Raw genomic sequence first — 19,001 nt, 5'->3', positions numbered from 1 at the left:
ATATATATATATGTATCGCCTGGATAAGGCAGAAATTAGAAGTTGACAATGTGGAATATATTTTGGTTAAGGAACTGAGATGTTTGCACTCAACTGATGACCACCTCCATGCATTCTGGCTCTGTCCACCAATACAAAACTTCTGGACAGAAATAACCACCAAACTTTCGCAAAGCTCAGTTCTCTTGGCATCCGCTGTGTTTTGGAGGTGAATGCACTCTCATGTAGCATAAATGAAATCTCTGGTCATAAGCAGTGTTTTTGAGCTGTGCTGTGTTGTTGAAATTGAGCAAAATAACATGAAACACAATTAGTTGATCTCTCTTTACTTTTAATTTAGATAGTTTGTAACAAGCAGACCGACATTAAACGTAGTGATGAACGTTTTAACCTGTTAACTGGCCGAACCAAAATCACCTGAAAAAACCTACGCCCTCTGGTTATTATTGGCTCTGGAAAACCCAAGTCGTTGCACGTTAACTGGTCGTGTCCCGTCCTCCGGGATGTAGTGCATTTTATATGAAAGGCTAGACCCTCCCATTTTGATTGACACCTGATTCGGCCAATAATATTAAGAAATGGGTTTTCCAGAGCCAATAATAACCAGGGGGTGTCTCGTAGCGTTTCGGTTGATTTTGGGGCAGCCAATTACATGATTGGCTGAACGAGGTGTCAATCAAAATAGGAGGGTCTAGCCTGCCATATAAAATGCACTGCATCCGGTAACCGGAACGGATGCAGTGCATTTTATATGGCTGTTTTCAGTCTCTGAGGGGAGAGAAGCAAGAGATTTGAGGCGCCAGCATAGCACGAACAGTTTAGAAACAATTTGACATGAGAAAAAAAAGCAATTTATTAACTGATTACGTCGTGTTTTAGTCTGCTTATTGCTAGCGGGTTTATTCTGACCCAAAGTGCAGCCGTGACCGGTTCTGAATGACGGCGTTACAGCAGACAGCCGCTCCAACGGCGCAGAATCTTTTAGTGGTACGCAGTACCGAACCGTACCGGCTTACTTTCACCCCTGGGCATAACACAGCAGTTGTGTTGCATAGCAAACAGCTGTCTGGCTCAGTGAACCCAACTATTACAGCATCATTTATTCCTGGACCAAATATGGGCTTATGTCATAGTTATGCAACACCAGTTTTTGAACCATATAGCTTCAGCATTGCTGATATTTTTTAAAGGCTGCAGAGAAAACAGTCATTTGAATATCTAGTTGTGAGACTTCTTAGATTTTAAAAATAGATTCACTATTCTAGATAATGAAACACAAGGAGGATTGACTTATCTTTTTATGATACATATATAGACATATTTGATGAGATAGATGATCTGATATTAGCTTTTTGGCCAATAGTACATTTAAATAATTTAGTTTTAAAGCTAAGTGTTTCAGTTTTTGGCCAGTAGGGGGCAGGCCTCCCTTAAAAGAAGCATATCAAGCCTTGTACAGCTGATTTAGTAGTTGACAAAAACGTTACAGGCAACAAGAAAGTTCATCATCCCACTGGAGCTATTTTCACATTACTGATGTGTTTAACTCTCATTTTAATACACTTCACATTTTTGACTCCTCTGTCACGTGGTTTAATATATTCAGCAGAATTGCTTCCTGCCATTTGGCAGAGGACAGGGAGCATATTGAGCTCAGTTTCCTGAAAATAATTTGTAGTAGTTGCTCGGGTTTGTGTAACAAATCTCTGTGGATATGAACGACCAATCTGATAAGATATTTTTAATATTCAGTGCTGATACAGTTTTAACTATTTTTCGATATGTGTTTCGACAATATCAGCACAATTAAATTTCAATTTCACAGTTTCTGTTTGAATATTGTTGATCAACCTCCTCTTATTTTTCTTTGTACAAGAATGGGCCAGTCAATCATGCAGCAAATTAATCTTTATTAAGGCCATTTGGTATGTTCTCAAACAAATCACCGGCATTTCAAAGTGCTTTACACTTGGAAAAAATATGTTGTAAGATGCAAATATCAATCAAATAAAAGATTTAAAAACTGCATCATCGTGTGTCATGTTTCCAGTGTCTCTCTCCATGCATGCATGTCAAAATGCTTCATATTTCATTAGAAGCAGTTATTGTTAAATTCAGTGATAGATGAGTAATCTCATAACTTTATTAATGGTTCAACATAATTTTATAGCTTTCATCAAACATAATTCTACACTGAAAAAAAAAATGAATTCATTATCACATTAAACGTGATTGTGATTAATGTAGCTTGAAAAAAAACTGCATCAGTTTCACATCTCCTCCTGAGATTAACTATCTTATAGATACCAACAAGAAAAGTTTTGTTTTGTGTGCAAAATTAAAATTAATTATAATCTTTAATGTAAATTGTGATATAGCTCTCAGACCCTTTACATAAATATCTTCTGAATTTATTATTTTTAACAGTTTTTCTCCACATATTGCCAGTTACTGTAGTTATTAATATAACTTTAATCTTATTCTTTCTGGATTTTCCAGAATCCAATTTTTTCCACAGTGGAAATTCATCACTTTCTCCTCACGCTCATTGGAATGTGATGAGGTAGTCGGGATAAGCTTGGTTGTCGTGAAACACAACGTACATGGTGGGGTTGTCCGTTTTGTCCACAACGCTGTCATAGCGGTCATGAGGCTGCTGGCTGTTCCGAGGTGGAGGCACCCTCATGTTGCTTTGGCCCTGAGCGTAGATGCCTGTGAGGACTCGGGCGACGAACATTAACTGAGAACCGTCAGCAGCTGGCTTGGAGTAGGTGGGGTTGGCTGAGTAGCTGGCATTTACAGCAAAATATGTCCCAATACCATGTACAGTTGCTGAGTGAAAGCAGAAAAAAGGAAATTAACAATAGGTACTAATAGCTACACTGTAGTGGCTTCCACAATCAATTACATGATTATAAAATTTTTGTTCTATCATTTCATACAAAGTGCTTTTCATATTTATAATTTCATGAAGCAAAAAAAGTTATAGTAGAAAGAAAGTGCACCCTCTGTTAGGTTTCCAAAATCAGGACATAATAATAAGAAAAAAAGTTGACTGGCCCATTGCACAATTTGATTAATTTCTTTTTCAGTCATTCTGTTGTAGATTTGCTGCTGAGTTTATGATCACTGTCTTGCTGCATGACCCAGTTTCAGCCAAGCTTTAACTGTCAGACAGATGGTCTCACATTTGACTCTAGAATACAGAAGAGTTCATGGTCAACTGAATGACTGCAAGGTGCCCAGATTTTGTGGCTGCAAAACAAGCCCAAATCATCACCCCTCCACCTCCGTTGGTATGTGGTGTTTGTGCTAACATGCTGTATTTGGTTTTCACAAAACATGGTGCCGTGTATTGCAGGCAACCATCTCCACTTTGGTTGTGTCTATCCAAACCTAAGCTCTGCTGCCATGTTCTTTTAAGAGAGAGGAGACTTCCTCCTGACAATACTTTCAAACAAGCCATAATTACCCTTAACAAATGGATACAGTAAGGTTGAACTTAGTTTTTCACATACACTGCATTTTAGTTTAGTTTCTGTGAAACAAATAAAGACACAATGTAATATGTCATGGTTTGTGGTTCATCTGGGTTTTTATTTACCTAATTTTAAAACCTGTTAAGTACCAGGATATTTTAATGCCCTGATAGATAAAACATTAGACTTTTTTTTTTACTATAACAGTAAGTCTGCTTGTTTAATATTATGAAATAAAAGCTGCAAATGTTAGAAGAGTCTAGTGTGGGTTTTGGTTAGATCAGTTATTGGCACTGATAGTTTGTACTTGATACTTTCTAAAACCATAAGAGATGAATGCAGACATGCTGAAAAGAGAGAGGAGAAAACATTTCAGGAATTAAAGATATAATCACATAAAAGACGTCATGAAAAACATCAGTCTTTCAGTTAATGAGCAGGGCCATAGAAATATTGAGGTTGTTGCAATTCACCAAACACTAAAAAGAAAGTTTCTATTATCTATAAAAGTCCTCTTTGGTATCCATAAAGGAAGGCGAAGTGTAACTATACTCAAGACTGTAAAAGCTTGGAGGGTATGGGGTGTATATAATAATTTCTAAAAGAAGTTCAACATCAGTGAGTTGTTTTTAAAAAAAACAAAAAAATGATCTGTTTTGTTCAGGAATTGTTTACTGCAATAAAAGATTATTACCATTTTGCCCAGCAAAGCTCCTGTTGAATCCAGTGTTCACGATGGAATTGCAATTTTCCTGGGTTGTCCCATGGTACAGAAGTTTTTCCCCTGCTCCGCCCTCCCGTGCATTCTTATCAGAAATGTGCTTCTTCTGTGCCTCGTAGGTGCGCCGCAGGTGAATACTCTGCAAACGCTCAATCTGACAAGAGAGACCAACGCCAAAGAGTCAGTGAGATGCCAAACGAAGTAGTCCCAGATACTAATCACACACACACACACACACATATATATATATATATATATATATATATATATATATATATATATATATATCAGTGGCGGATGCTGGTCTTTCAAGGAGGGGAAGCTCAATTTCGGCCTACATCATAAAATGTGTCGGTTTATTTATACAGCAGCACCCGCTGGACAGAAACTGCGATAGAAGTCAGTCTCCAAACACGAGCAGCTACAAAAAACCCACCAGAAATAGAAGCTCGATTTGTCGCTAGTCGTTTTTAACAAAGAAAACGCCGCTAAGAGGATTAGGAAAGTCTCCGGTTCAACTCAGAACAGAATGAAAATTTAAAAATGCTCCCACGGATGTTTACACCAAAAGATCGCTGATTCGCTCATTTCGCTGTCAATCAAAAAAGGGATTCAGCCTCAGACAGATCATCCAATCATCATGCAGAAGCTGAGCATATATCATGTTGTCCATAATGAACACCATATATATATATACATATATATATATATATATATATATATATATATATATATATATATATATATATATATATATATATATATATATATATATATATATATATATGGTCTGGTGGATTTGAATCCAGACCATACCCTGGCCAAGGTGGATTCAAATTCACCTTGGCCAGAGCCTCTCTGTGTGGAGTTTGCATGTTTTTTCCGGGTTTTCCACTTTCTTCCCACAGTCCAAAGACATGCAGTTAGTGTTGTTAGGTTAACTGGTAATTCTAAATTGCCCATAAGTGTAATTGTGAGCGTGAATGTTTTCTCTGTCTCTCTGTGTTAGCCCTGTGACAGGCTGGTGACCTGTCCAGGGTGTACCCTGCATTTCACCCTATGACAGCTGGGATAGGCTCCAGCCCCCTCATGACCCTGAACAGCATCGTGAGGTTATATGTACTGCATCAAGATGAACCAACAAATATTCAAAGCTGTTGTATTGACTAAAGGAGAATCCATGAATCGCCACCTTATCATGGTGGAGGTGTTTGTGTGTCCCAGTGATCCCAGCAGCTATGTTGTCCGGGGGCTTGTCCCCCTCGTAGGGTCTCCCATGGCAAATTAGTCCTGGGTGAGGAGCCAAACAAAGAGTGATTCAGAAGACCCCTATGGAAGCGTCAACAAGGGAACTGTTTACCCTGCCTGGTTACTGGCACCACCCTGGAGCCAAGCCTGGGGAGGGACTTCTATGCAAACCACAGTTTGTCCATAATGAACACCATGTTCAAACATAAGGATAAGGATGTCCATAAGTGCACATTGCACCAGGACTCTCCAGGTTGCAGGTCGATGATTGATTTTGTAATTGTATCATCAGATCTGCGGCCGTATGTTCTAAACACTCTGGTGAAGAGAGGAGTTGAGCTGTGAACTGATCAGCACCTGGTGGTGAGTTGGATCAGGTGGCGGGGGAAGATGCTGGACAGACCTGGCGCACCTAAATGTTTTGTGGAATATCTGGCAGTGGCCCAGTCCACGAGATCTTCAACTCCCACCTCCAGCAGAACTTCAACAGCATTCCGAGGGAGGCTGAGGACATCGAGTCCGAAAGGACCATGTTCTGCACCTCCATTGTTGAGGCTGCTGCTCACAGCTGTGGCTGCAAGGTGGTTGGTGCCTGTCATGGTGGTAATCCCCGAACCAGATGGTGGTCACCAGAGGTGAAGGAAGCCATCGAGCTGAAGAAGGAGTCCTATTGGGCTTGGTTAGCCTGTGGGACTCTGGAGGCAGCTGACAGGTATCGGCAGGCCAAGTGGAATGCAGCTCGGGCGGCAGCCAAAGCAAAACTCGGATGTGGGAGGATTTCGGTGAGCCCATGGAAAAAGACTTTTGGACGGTCTCAAAGCAATTCTGGCAAACCATCAGGTAACTCACGAGGGGAAAGCGGTGCTCTACTCACACAGGTCTATAGTACGGGTTGGGCTCTGCTGACTGCAACTGAGTCTATAGTCAAGCGGTTAAAGGAATACTTCAAGGACCTCCTCAATCCCACTGACACACCTTCTGAGAGTCTGGGGATGAGGGAGATGACTTGCCCATCACTGGGGTGAGGTCACTGGTGGTTAAACAACTCCTTGGTGGCAGGGCCCCTGAGTTCCTGAGGGCCCTGGATGTTGTAGGGCTGGTCGTGGAATGCTGGACCAGCTCTTTATCCTCTCAAGGATATTTGAGTGCGCATGGGAGTTTGCCCATCCAGTCTTCATGTGCTTTGTGGACTTGGAGAAGGCATTCAACCACATTCCTTGGGGTATCCTGTGGGAGGTGCTGCGGAAGTATGGGGTGTCTGGCCTGTTGTTGTGAGTCGCCATTCAGTCCCAGTACAACCGCAGCGAGAACTTGGTACATATTGCCGGCAATAAGTCGGAATTGTTTCCTGTGTGCGTTGGACTGTGCCAGGGCCAGAGGTGGGAAGTAACGAAGTACAAATACTTCGTTTCTGTACTTAAGTAGATTTTTCTGGTATCTGTACTTTACTTAAGTATTTAGTTTTCTGACTACTTTTTACTTTTACTCCCTACATTTTTACACAAGTATCTGTGCTTTCTACTTCTTACATTTTCAAAACAGACTCGTTACTTTTTAACATGTAAGAGTAAAGTTTGCATTTCCGGTCAGTGCGGCGTCAAACATCAAACGATCTGAGCCTAAACGGAGGAATAATAACACATAAGAGACAATCGTACTGGCGTATCCTCCATCACCGGGGCTTATCTCGTACAAAGGGATTAAATACGCAAACCCATATAATTAATGTATCATTTATAGCGCTATAATCAGGGGTTACAGCGGGCCGGACCGAGTCCGTAAGTTGTGCTCGCGGGACATGAACAGCTTACCTAGCGCTACTGAAGAAGAACGAAAATAAAGGGAATAAGGTGTGGCAGGTAAATGCAACGTTTCTAAATGCTCAACAAATATCAGCAAACACACAAAGTGTGTGCAGTTTGTCACACAGTGTGTCTGCTAGCTAAAAGAAGAGCTGCTGTATTTTCAGGGAGAGCTAAGAGAGAAGTTCACTCAGAGATGGAGAAAGATGTAAGAAAGAGGACAGGAGAGGAAGAAGAGAGGTTAAGTTACAGGTAAGGACTGGAAACAAACTGAAGTATGCTAACTTTGTGTAATTCAAAGATTCTGTGAAAATACTGTAGTTTAGTGTGTAATAAATAGGTTAGCTTGTTGTACTGTATTTACAGTAAAGCTCTGTGTTGGACTGGAGCACAGTGTTTGTGTTCATGGTCAGAGTTACAGGTTACATCAGTGCAGCAGAGATGAGTTTGAATCAAAGCTGTTGATGCTGAGATTCATTCACTGAATCCAACATTTCTACAGCCTGAGTTCATCTTTGTGAATTCAGTTCATCCACACAGAGCAGTAAACCTCAGAGCAGCAGCAGCAGGTCAGCTGATCACAGCCTGCACACCAACATCATTTACTGCAGCTCACAATAGAAAGTTGTGATTCTTCTCCCCATGCAGAGCCACTACAGCTGATCTTAGGGTTCCTCCACCTTCTGAATCCCACTGTAACCCCTGAGTATCCTCATGTTTGTGTTTAGGTGGAGGCACAGTCACCCTCTACTATGAAGGACACACAGAATAGAGCTGTGTTTAAATTCCCTTAAACAGTTTGTGTCCTACATAACAGATTCAAGCTGAGTGCATTCATTAGGATTAAAATTTAGATTGGAATAACATTTGTATTCTCATGTAATATGATTTTATATTATTACAGTAATATATATAATGAGGTTCGGTTAGTTTTACACAAAAATAGCAGGTAGAAACGTCCTCCAAAGAACTACTTTTACTTTCTTACTTTGAGTACATTTCAGAGCCTGTACTTTTTTACTTTTACTTAAGTAGAGAAGTTGAACCAGTACTTTGACTTTTACCAAAGTATTTTTTTAACACAAGTACTTGTACTTCTACTTAAGTACAGAATGTCAGTACTTTTGCCACCTCTGGCTGCCCTTTGTCACTGTTTCTGTTCATAATTTTTATGGACAGAAATCGACAGAGGGGTCAGGGCTGCATCTGCATTGATCCAGACACTGTAACGATCTGTCATGATGAAGAGGGAGCTGAGTGCAAAAGCGAAGCTGTCGATTAACCATTCAATCTACAGTATGTGCCTACCCCCACCTGTGGGCATGAGTTTTGGGTAGAGACTGAAAGAATAAGATCGTGAATACAAGCAGCAGAAATGGGCTTCCTTCGAAGGGTGGCTGGCCTCTCCCTTAGAGATAGGGTGAGGAGTGCAGCTATTTGGGAAGAGCTCAAAGTAGAGCCGCTACTCCTCCAAATTGAAAGGAGTCAGTTGAGGTGGTTCAGGCATTGACTAGGATGCCTCCTGGTAGCGTCTTAGGTGAGGTGTTCTGGGCATGTCCTACTGAGAGTAGGACCCAGGGCAGACCCAGGACACGCTGGAGAGATTGTATCTCTCAGATGGTCTGGGGAGCCCCTAGATGAGCTGGTGAAGGTGCCTGAGGAGAGGGAGGTCTGGGCTTCTCTCCTTAGGCTGCTGCCCCCATGACCCGGCCTCGGATAAGTGGAAGAAAATGGATGGATGGAGAATAAAGTATTGATGAAGTAGTATGCATGTAATAATTCACAGGTAGTATAAATAGAAACTGAAGGGTTCCCTTGCACAAGGAAAACTTCCACCTTCATCACAGTCTTGGTGACAGTTCGTTTGAAGGCCTCCTTCACTGTCCGGTACTCTGCAGAGGAAGGCTCCAGTCTAACCATCTTCATAGTGTCAGTAGCAGCCATGTTGTCCCAGTACAGAGGGAAATTAAAGTCTGAAACAGGCAGCATATTTGTTATATTTTATTAGGTCAGGTACACACAAGAAGACAGAAAAAAAGTTTATGTTGACCTTTATTTAAAATTTACTACAAATCTTTAATTGAGGAGTTACAAAACTGATTTTAATGGGAGAGTGTGTGAATAAAACTAAACTAAAATTTGTGATGGAGCCCTTCTGAAACCAATACAGCACTCCTTTGTGATGCAAAGGAGTGCTGTATTTTTATCAGGTCATCTCACCACCTGATTTTTATCAACAAATAAGGGACCCTGAGGTGAGATTTTGATATTTCCTGCTTAAAAATGTTTATGTTTATGGTTACTGTTATCTCCATAATGACATAATAACAAAGTAGTTTGTTAGTGTAATTATTTCTTTTAAGATATTAAGATTTGTTTCTAGTGGATTAGCATTATTCTCAAACTTCCAACTTCAGTATCAATGAGGTTCATTTTGTAACATCACTGTGAACTATTTTCTCACCTGGCAGATTCTCAAGTCGTTTCAGCTTCGTTGTCTGTCTGCTCAGCTGTTGTGTGGCCTCCATCATCTGTAGATTAACCTCCCATGTGATTCCCTGTCCATCTGTTATTCCTTCTGTTAATTCTTTTTTTTCCAGTTTGTGATTGGCTGTTTTGGGAAGCCTTTCCCAGTTACCATTATGAGCCAGGATGCACCAAACCACTCTGTTGTACAAATCATCCTCCTCCCTGACTCTCACCTCTCTTTTGAGGGTCCCAAACTGACACTGACTCATTTTTTGTATCACCCGGGTGACCCCATCTTTTAGCCCGCTCACTGTTAGTGATCCAGACTGATCTGTTTTCATGAACAGACCCTCAGTCTCCACCAGCTCCTTCAGATCCATCATGTCATCATGGGTGAGATGTTCCACTTCCTCCTTTGAGAAGGTGTTACTGGAGCACTGTGTCTGATATTGATGTTTCAGCTTTTCCATGGCATCATCAACCTCTTTTTTGCAAAGACCCAGGAACGTGAAGACAGATTGCTGACTTGTAAAGCTGATATGGAGACTGCTGAGGCATGTACTCATAGAAGGAGGAGGCTGGTGTTGCTGTACTTGAACTGGAAGTACTGGGAGTACTGGAACAAATCAGTATAAATTTTCAGTAAAATAATCTTTAATCAGAATATTCAGCTTCACACAAGATGGCAGCCTGTGAATATTTCAGCTTGTGAATATTTTTGTCACCTCTGTTGATTACAGCGGCGGAAAACTTCTGCATTGCTTCCTCTTTAAAAGCCAAGAAGACATTAATCTTCATCAGGATGAGGCGGATGTCAGTGAGGGTATTTATGGATGATCTGCAAGCTTTAATCCCTCGAAGAATGGCACCTGCCACAACGGCAGGGTCTAACCCTCCAGCTCCTGCAAAAACACAACCTGCATTTAGGTGTGTGTGTGTGTGTGTGTGTGTGTGTGTGTGTGTGTGTGTGTGTGTGTGTGTGTGTGTGTGTGTGTGTGTGTGTGTGTGTGTGTGTGTGTGTGTGTGTGTGTGTGTTTTACAACAAATATTTAGAATGTCTAAATATTCTACTTACCAGCACAGATGGCAGGAATTGCTACAGAGGTGTATTTATAGTGTTCACAATAGGAAATGATATCACACACAAGCTGTTCAATGAGACTTTCATCCTTTTGTCCACACACATGGAAAATGGCTTTACAGGGGAAGTTTCCAGACTGGGTCACATAAATTTCTCCTCGGTTCACTTTTGCTGCACAGAAAGTGACACAGGAGACATGAGTGACAAGTAGATAAGCAAGATGAGAACATAAGTACCTGCTCCTTTTTTCTCACCTGCTTTCAGTTTAGCTTTCATCTCTGGTCCGGCTACGGTTAAGATGTCTTTGCATACGCCATCTGCAGAAGAAGACGAGGAAAAAAACAACAAAGCAAGTCTGTGAGGCTGTTCTACATGCTAGTCTTGTGCTAATTTTAGCATACTAACATCACTAATTAGCACCAGCACTGACTGATTCTGATGATAGCGCATGTTTAAAAAAAAAAAAAAAAGTTATAGGCTCTTATCGAGCTTTAGATGAAATTACCATTCATTCTCTGGGTAACATGCAGACATTTACTTGTGTAAATTTCAGGGCAAGTTGTGCAATAGATTACTATTTGTTAGCACAATAAAAATAACAATGCCAACCTCGTGGTAACATTAAAAAAAAAAGTTGGGGCTCAGAAAAGTCTAAGATAATCTGAGTACAATGAATGTCTGATGCCTATTGATGAGATACTGACATGTTATAAAAAATAAGTGAAATCTTACTCAGGTACTCTCTGGACCTGCTAACAACACTGCATGCGTACTTTACTTCAGTTTCATTGCAATCCATCTAATACTTTTGGCTCGGTCTCAATAAATAGCAACAATACTAAGACACTAGTGATGTGTCATTCGCAAAAGAGCCATCTCTAAGAGCCGATGCTTGGTAGTGAATCAGAAGAGCTGACTCCCATTGAATGAGAGCTGGCTCCCCAATTTCTCATTAGCTCTGCTCACAAATGTGAGGACAGGGGCAGAACTGATGGCCACACCATGCAGCTACCCGCACAGGGGGATTATGGGATTCTGTTAAAGTAGAGAGGGAGACAGATGTTCCACCATGTGTGGGCGTAGTCCAGGTACAGACAGCAAGACAATGGGAGAAAGCGGTGCAAAAACACATGGATACGAGCGATATACCTGTAAAAGAAGCAGCATTTGGCTGCAATATAAGGAAACTAGAAATAGCAGAGCAGAGTGCCGTCATTGCAAATTGAAAAATTGCAGTTACAGCAGGTTCCACCACAAACCTGCACCGACGTATAAGAACTTTCCATCCCTTGGTGCAGCTGGAGGACAGAGGGCAAGCTAGGTCTCAGTCTAGTGACCCTGGTGAGTCTGGTCCCAAACAAACAACAACTGTCTCCCCCAAAACTGTTACTGTAACTATAACCCATCCTACTGCAACACAAAGCAAAAATGTTTGTCATGTGTTCCATTAACAGTTTATTTAAAATGTTTAAAAAAAAAGTATGATTTTTTTAACAGAATGAATGCACAAAATAAAGTTTATAAAGGCAAAAGAGCTTCTCAGCACACAAACCATTTATTTTTGCTTATTTAAGCTAAAATATGAGGCTACAAATGACAACAACTAAAGAGCCATTTGGGAGCTGAAAGAGCCGACTCTGAAAAGAACCAAACTTCCCATCACTGTAAGACACCACATGCCAGAGCTTCAGCTTAAACACCATTAGGTGCTGCAGTTGGATGCAGTGTGATACCAGACCTTACTACAGTAACTTATCAACCCACACTGCCCCATTCCTATTTCCAAATCAATCCAAATGCATTTATGACAAAGGGCACTTCATGAGTCAAAAGGTAATTCCCTTTAAATTTTATTGGCTGGTGGTCATAAATTCCTGTGGTCCCTGCCAGATTAAAAATATACAGTTATTTATTTTTGTTACAGTTTGATGATCAGAGTCCTGATTGCGTTCCATCACCTGCTTCTCTTCCACAATGCGTACAAGCCTCTGTTTTGCATTTTGTCATCCACCAAACCTGTTCTTGCTGAATTTGCCTGGTGTACACTTGCACAAAATGTTAATCTGCAGCCATGCTAGATACTAGATCTAAAATACAAGTAGTAAGTAAATTTAAAATTTGGCATCAGCTGAAAATTTAGTCAGGCAACAAATAATAACTTATGTTGTGGGACCATGACCATTTGTGTTCATAAGTATTTATGTGAATGGCCTGCTGGAAAACTTGAATCTTCAAAAAGTAGCATTCACACAGGAATCGCTCTTTCTGTTCAGATATTCTTGAACATACTGTTTGCCTATTCCATCCAAAAGAGCCACCATGATGGCTAAAAATAGCTTTACAGTTACAGCAGGAGCTTCCTGCTCACTAGGACTTCCTGCGTTGCATGCATCCACAAATTCACCTACCAACATCAAAAGTTTGGAAGTCAGTTGTGTTCACGACAACATCTGTAGTCTCATTAGTGATGTCACCGAACACCACATGGAGCTTTACCCTGCTTCCCAGTGCCATGATGATGTCATCTAGGTCACTGGTGAGAGACCTGAAGATTGCTAAGAGAAAGAACACCACACTTTAGATATTTTTTGATATTTAATTTGATGGGTGAGGGTTCTAATGAAGACAGTAAAATATGGCACTGGCCAAATGCTTTGTAACTACTCATTTTGTGTAAATATTGTGTAATAAATGCAGTATGACTAGTGCAGGTTTACCTTGGCCTCCCTGGTTCATATTTAGGCTGAGCTGTTTGTAGACATCATGGTAGCACTGTAATTAAAAACACCAGAATAACACGAATAAATAATTGATGCATGCATGTTACAGATCAGATACAGGATGTATATCAAGTGACACTGACCGCCTCAGAATCAGGATAGCCAGGTTTAATGACGATGTGGATGTTTGTAAGAGACCCAGTGGATGCAGATGATCCAAACTGGTGAATGACATCAGTCAGCACTTGAATGGCTTCTCTCAGCGGGTATTTTAAAACAATTCCTGGTCCAATAATTGGAAAGGCAACTGAAGTCAAGCTCCGCTGCACGCAGAGCTCCAAACACTTCTTCAGCCCACTGCCAAGAGCCTGCAAATCAAAAAATTCTAATCAAATGGTAAAACTATTGTTTCAAACATAACTCTTGAATTGCTCACTGCAACTAAGGGAGCACACATGGAAATCTAAACCATGAGGCTCAACAAAAATGCAGATGTAGTTGTATAAGTCTTAATTTGCAGTTTGTGCTTCACTGCTTTTACTTGTTGAAATATTTGATCTTTTTTGTCTGTGCTATTACTTTTGCACATTTGGATATCAAGAAACTATCAAGTTATTCCAACCTTCCAACTATACACATCTATGAAGTGCACTTCATTTGCTTTCTAAAGGTAAATAAACCACAAATCAAATTTTTTCCATCACCAGACGTGTTTCCCGTTGAATGTATTTAATTTTACCTGCACACTCTGTCCTCTCACTCCATCCCAAGGCAAGCACTCAATGAAGGAAATCTTGGAGCAGCCCAGAGATGGAGGTGCATCAACCAGCTGAACATCACCAGGGGCGAGGGCACAATTCGCTATGACTGAATCAAACTTTGACTTTAATGTGTTGTCAGCTTTACTCAACAGACACGTGCCAATATTTGTAGAATTCAGCTGCTTGTTGAGCATGGGGACCACCAAAACATCCACCTGTGGAAATAAGATTGATTAACATGAATGTTGCTGTTTTGTTTTGGGATTATGGGAAATGGAAGAGAATGGAAATGATCAAACCTGTTCATTTTCCAAACTGCTGAGCTTGATCTTCAGGTTCGTTTTGTTGACCGCAGAGCTTCCAACAGTGCTGTACATGCTACTGTAGATCAGAGAACTAGGTGTGTCGCTGAGCCTGCTGGTGCTTCGTGGTATATTATACACATTTGAGGACATCACAGCTTGCTTTTCTTGGATAATGACGCGACAGGAGCTCTCTACCAGCTCTTTACTCACTTTACCATCTGCCTGGAAGTATTGCTGAGCCCCTGGTCCATCTAGAGTCAAAGTGTCTACTGTCATACTAGTAAGAGTTGATGTTAGGGCCTCCTTGGCATCCTGAACATGACATCGAGGACCAGACACAAACACACAAGGATTTGGGAAATGTGACGCTTTTAAGGTCACCTTGGTCTGTTTCATGCCGATCAGATCTAAGATTTTATCAAAACAATCGACCATTTCAGGATTGGGCAGATTGATGGTTTCTTGAGTTTCCACTTGATTCATCTGGAAGTCATGAAGAACCTCATTGAGCTTGATGACATTTTCACTGTAGCCCACCAGTTGTACTTTGGTCCCAGCAGTTCCTCTGGCTCCAGGGATGAAGCTGATATCCACTCTGAACTCTCTCCTGTTTTCCTCGTTCTTGGCTTTCATCAGGATTTCTTTCACCCTGCCAAGATCTACAACACCCTGCAGCTGTACAGTGACCACTTTAAAGTCTCTCATCACTGCTGCCTCAGCCTCATTCAGAGCATCAGAGGACAAACTGGACAGAACCAGATCTGAACCCACCTCAAGGTAAACAGGGTTTCTGAGGCTCTGCTGGAAGCGAGTTTGGTATTTGGAGATGGCACCGCTGGTTGTGATGAATGTTAGCAAATATGTGGGGAACTGTACTCTCTTCTCCTTTATGTTCTTAATCAATTCATCAAGTTTTGCAGCTCCTGACTGGACCTCTTTCTCAGGGCCTTCCAAAGTGATTATGGCACTACCTCTGTTGATTTTAACCTCTGGATGATAAGCACCCATTTCTCGATTGAACTCTTCTTCTACTAGTTTGAACTGCTTCTCTGCAATTGGTAATTCCTTTGTGGTGGGTAGACTCTTTTCAAGAACTGCAATCTTCTCCTTCATGGCAACAGCCTCTCCCACAACCACAGCATAGCCACTCTCTGTGTAAACTTTGATATCATCTGTCTTAAAGGAGGGGTCCTGCAGTACCATTTTGATCTGTTTTGGCTCGAGCACATGATAGCAGACATAGCTCTCAGTGAGCCGGATGAAGACCTGATCCACCTGCTGCTCCCATTTCTCTGCAGCACCACTAAAACCTCCTCCTGGCCCCTTGTCAACTTCCCCTCTAACTAAAGCTTCTTCTTCATCAAAATTTAACTCCACTGTGCAGCCGACTGCAGACAGCTGCTTTTCCAAAAATTTGTTTGCTTTGCAGTTGTCTCTCAGGTAATACAGCAGGAAAACATCTATCCTGAAAAACTTCTCAAGTCCTTTTGTGTTTGGGTTTTTAATGCTCTAAAAGAAAGAAAAAGCCAATGCATGAGTTTATGCTATAAGATAACAATTGCAAACTGTTGTACTTTAGCTTATAGAACTAGGCAATTCATCGAAAATGAATCAAAATCGACACTCAGAATCTCTAAATGACGGAATTTTGTCCGTGTGAGCAATTTTTTTACTTTTTCCAGTTCCAGTAATTCTTCACCCATTATGTATTGTCTGCTTAAAAATACACGCGTGTTGTCAGGTGACTGCCGTGTCCAGTCTGCAACATGGAAGCATCAGGGAGGAAAAGTCAAACACCAAGCAGACTGAGCAACTTGAGCACGTTGTAGCAAATAAAAATGTTGTGTCCATTTTGTGTACAGATTTTTTTGGCTTTAGTAAAGACAACATCAAACAAAGGAAAAAACTATGGGAAACATTGGTGGTATTACCTTCGGTCACTGAAACAATCTGTTACCTAAATTACAGATATCCCATCTTTAGCAGTTGAGCATATTTACAGTACAAACCCAGTGAACTGAAGGCAAGGGGAAAAAATATCTATGGAAAAAAGACTAAAGTCCCCACACCTAAGGAGCTCCTGGGACAATTTTTATTTACCTCGAACAGGGGAGTTACATTTCAGGCAAACTGCCCTTCCTCAGACTTCACAAAAAAATATCTATAAAAATTTTTTTATGCTATTTAATAATTGCTCATTAATCAAAATCAAGGTAAAATGTTCAATTAATCATCATTTTGATTTTAATTTTTTGATTTTTATTGCCCAGCTCTAGTCCCACAACATCCAACATTGAAACACCATTTTAATTATCACCTCTTAAAGGAAAATATGTTTATGTATTTTTTCCTAAATAAACAAGTTCTACGAAAAAATATTTTGCTCTTGATTTTAAAGCAATTAGATAGATACAATAGATACAAACACGTGAAATTAAGATTTTTGTTTATATATTCATCATTTTTCTTTGTTATGTTTGACTTTGACATTACAATATAAGAGAAATATCCTACAACCCTGTTACCAAAAATGTAAGGACACAGTGAAAAATGTAAATGAAAACAGAGTGGAATGATCTGCAAATCATTTAAAACATGGTGTCATGGTTTTTGATTTGTGTACTCATAATCTTGTTCGTGTTTAGGATGCAGCATTTTAGGAACCATGATTTCTCTGGCCCGTTAAACTACCCGTTAATACATAACTGTAATCAGCCACTCACATGGCAGCAACTCAGTGCATTTACTCATGTAGACACGGTCAAGATGAACTGCTGTTGTCCTGTTCAAACTGAGCATCAGAATTTGAAAGAAGGGTACCTGAACTGACTTTGAATGTGGTATGGTTGTTGGTGCTAACACTGTGGTAAACATGACATTTTTCTAATTTGTCTATGATGGTGGTTCCCAAAGTCAAGAGTGCTGTGGCCCACTTAAAAACCTGAAAATGCCACAGGGACACAAACTTCAACACAAGAGCAACAAAATTTAGGTCAGAGTAATGAGTAATATCACACACTAACCACCTCCCATTACTAATTTTAACTCACTTTTTATGTAAATAAATGCATTTATATAAATATGTAACTATGCATTCTGTTATTACTGCGGCCTCCCTGCAGTACCTTTGCAGCCAAAGTGGGGGCCGCGGCATACACGTTGGGAACCACTGGTCTAGGGCATCAATTTTAATGATCATATATTTTTCAAAGGAGTTTTACCAATTAACATTTCGTTTTTAGGGTATTTTTAATATCTTTCAGTTATTTGCAGATCATCTGTTTTAAACAATATTGTTCTCAGCTGAGACTGCGCGCTACCCGGAAGCTAACTTTGCTTGTCTGTAACGGGTGTGGCCAACTCCGACGCTGGTTTTTACCGTAACCAGTAACACATTTTTGAAACGGCAGTAAACCGTACCGGTGATCGGGATGCCGATGGCTGGTCAGAGGTCTGCGGTGAACTAGTCCGGCTCACAGTCAGACGCAGTTCTCCACTAGGAAGAGTGATAGTGTGAAACTTCCTCTGCAAAACTCTTTCTTGATCTGTAAACAGCCATATCCACAGTCACTGAAGCAGCCTACATTTAAACACAAGCGTGAAAACGTATTTTACAAATAACTGACTTTAACGCAGTGTCACCTCCTACCTTCTTTTTCCTTGAAACATATTTTATAGACGCGTCCTCCAACTTTTTCAAGATTTCCGCAGTCGCCGCCGCCGGAGTCTCGTCTTTTCTGAAAGTATCTCCTCACTTTCTCCTTCTCTTTGTCTGTGAAATCACTGGCTTCAAAAAACAGTGGGTGCGGGTATTCATCCATTTTATCTACGATTCTAAACAGGAGAACATTTCACCTGATGACGGCTGTTTGTCACTCTGTAAGTGCTCCTTTCACTTTCACTTAATTTCAGTACCACCTTATGTTTATTCAGTCACACCCAACAACAGAAAAACACCATGTTTGACTTTCAGGAGCTTTTCCAGGCTGTGCTGCTGTGCAGGTACTCCACAAGACACTTCAGCTGTCAAAATATAACTTTAAATGATATTTATATCGGATTTATTAATATGGTTTTGAGAAAGGCATTTTTCCTTTAATTATGCTGCCCAAAAAAAAGTGTTGGGACATTGGATATTATGCTTTATGTGATCTCAAACCGTAGAAATAAAATGAATCAGAAAAAAATAAAATAAAATCACACAAGCCTCCTGTTGTAACACTTGTATATGCTGCAGCATTACCACACCAACCCAGATGTGATACTGAGAACCAAAACTGCGCTGCAACACTGACACACAATCCAGGAAATTGTCACAATTTCATGTCTTGCTTTATGTGGTATTTCAGTTTCATCCATGGAGAGGCCTGCAGAGTGAATTACTGTAGGTTTACAACAAAACGTGTGGTTAATCC

General features: G+C 40.6%; 1 protein-coding gene across 1 annotated transcript; it reads right to left on the bottom strand.

The window, feature by feature from the left end:
• Positions 1–1,900: 1,900 nt before the first annotated feature.
• LOC115797489 (protein mono-ADP-ribosyltransferase PARP14-like) lies at positions 1,901–18,455 on the bottom strand. Its single transcript, XM_030754071.1, has 14 exons — positions 18,236–18,455; positions 18,007–18,131; positions 14,581–16,095; positions 14,260–14,496; positions 13,664–13,888; positions 13,518–13,572; positions 13,209–13,355; positions 11,055–11,117; positions 10,795–10,971; positions 10,445–10,621; positions 9,715–10,335; positions 9,087–9,223; positions 4,174–4,354; positions 1,901–2,832 (listed from the first exon to the last, which is right to left on the bottom strand). The coding sequence occupies exons 1-14, from the start codon at positions 18,405–18,407 to the stop codon at positions 2,546–2,548; spliced, it is 4,119 nt and encodes a 1,372-aa protein (XP_030609931.1). The 5' UTR covers positions 18,408–18,455; the 3' UTR covers positions 1,901–2,545.
• Between the last annotated feature and the right edge of the window lie 546 nt (positions 18,456–19,001).

The sequence above is a fragment of the Archocentrus centrarchus genome, chromosome 18 (assembly GCF_007364275.1).
Source record: "Archocentrus centrarchus isolate MPI-CPG fArcCen1 chromosome 18, fArcCen1, whole genome shotgun sequence".
Taxonomy (NCBI): Eukaryota; Metazoa; Chordata; class Actinopteri; order Cichliformes; family Cichlidae; genus Archocentrus; species Archocentrus centrarchus.
The sequence above is the reverse complement of the archived record's forward strand: the minus strand, read 5'-3'. Positions and strand labels throughout refer to the sequence as shown.

Coding starts and splice junctions, on each gene's coding strand:
- LOC115797489 (XM_030754071.1), bottom strand. CDS start 18,407: ATGGATGAATACCCGCACCCACTGTTTTTTGAAGCCAGTGATTTCACA. Junction 18,132..18,235: donor ATGTTTCAAGGAAAAAGAAG/GTAGGAGGTGAC, acceptor GGCTGTTTACAG/ATCAAGAAAGAGTTTTGCAG. Junction 14,497..14,580: donor GCAGTTTGGAAAATGAACAG/GTTTGATCATTT, acceptor TTATTTCCACAG/GTGGATGTTTTGGTGGTCCC.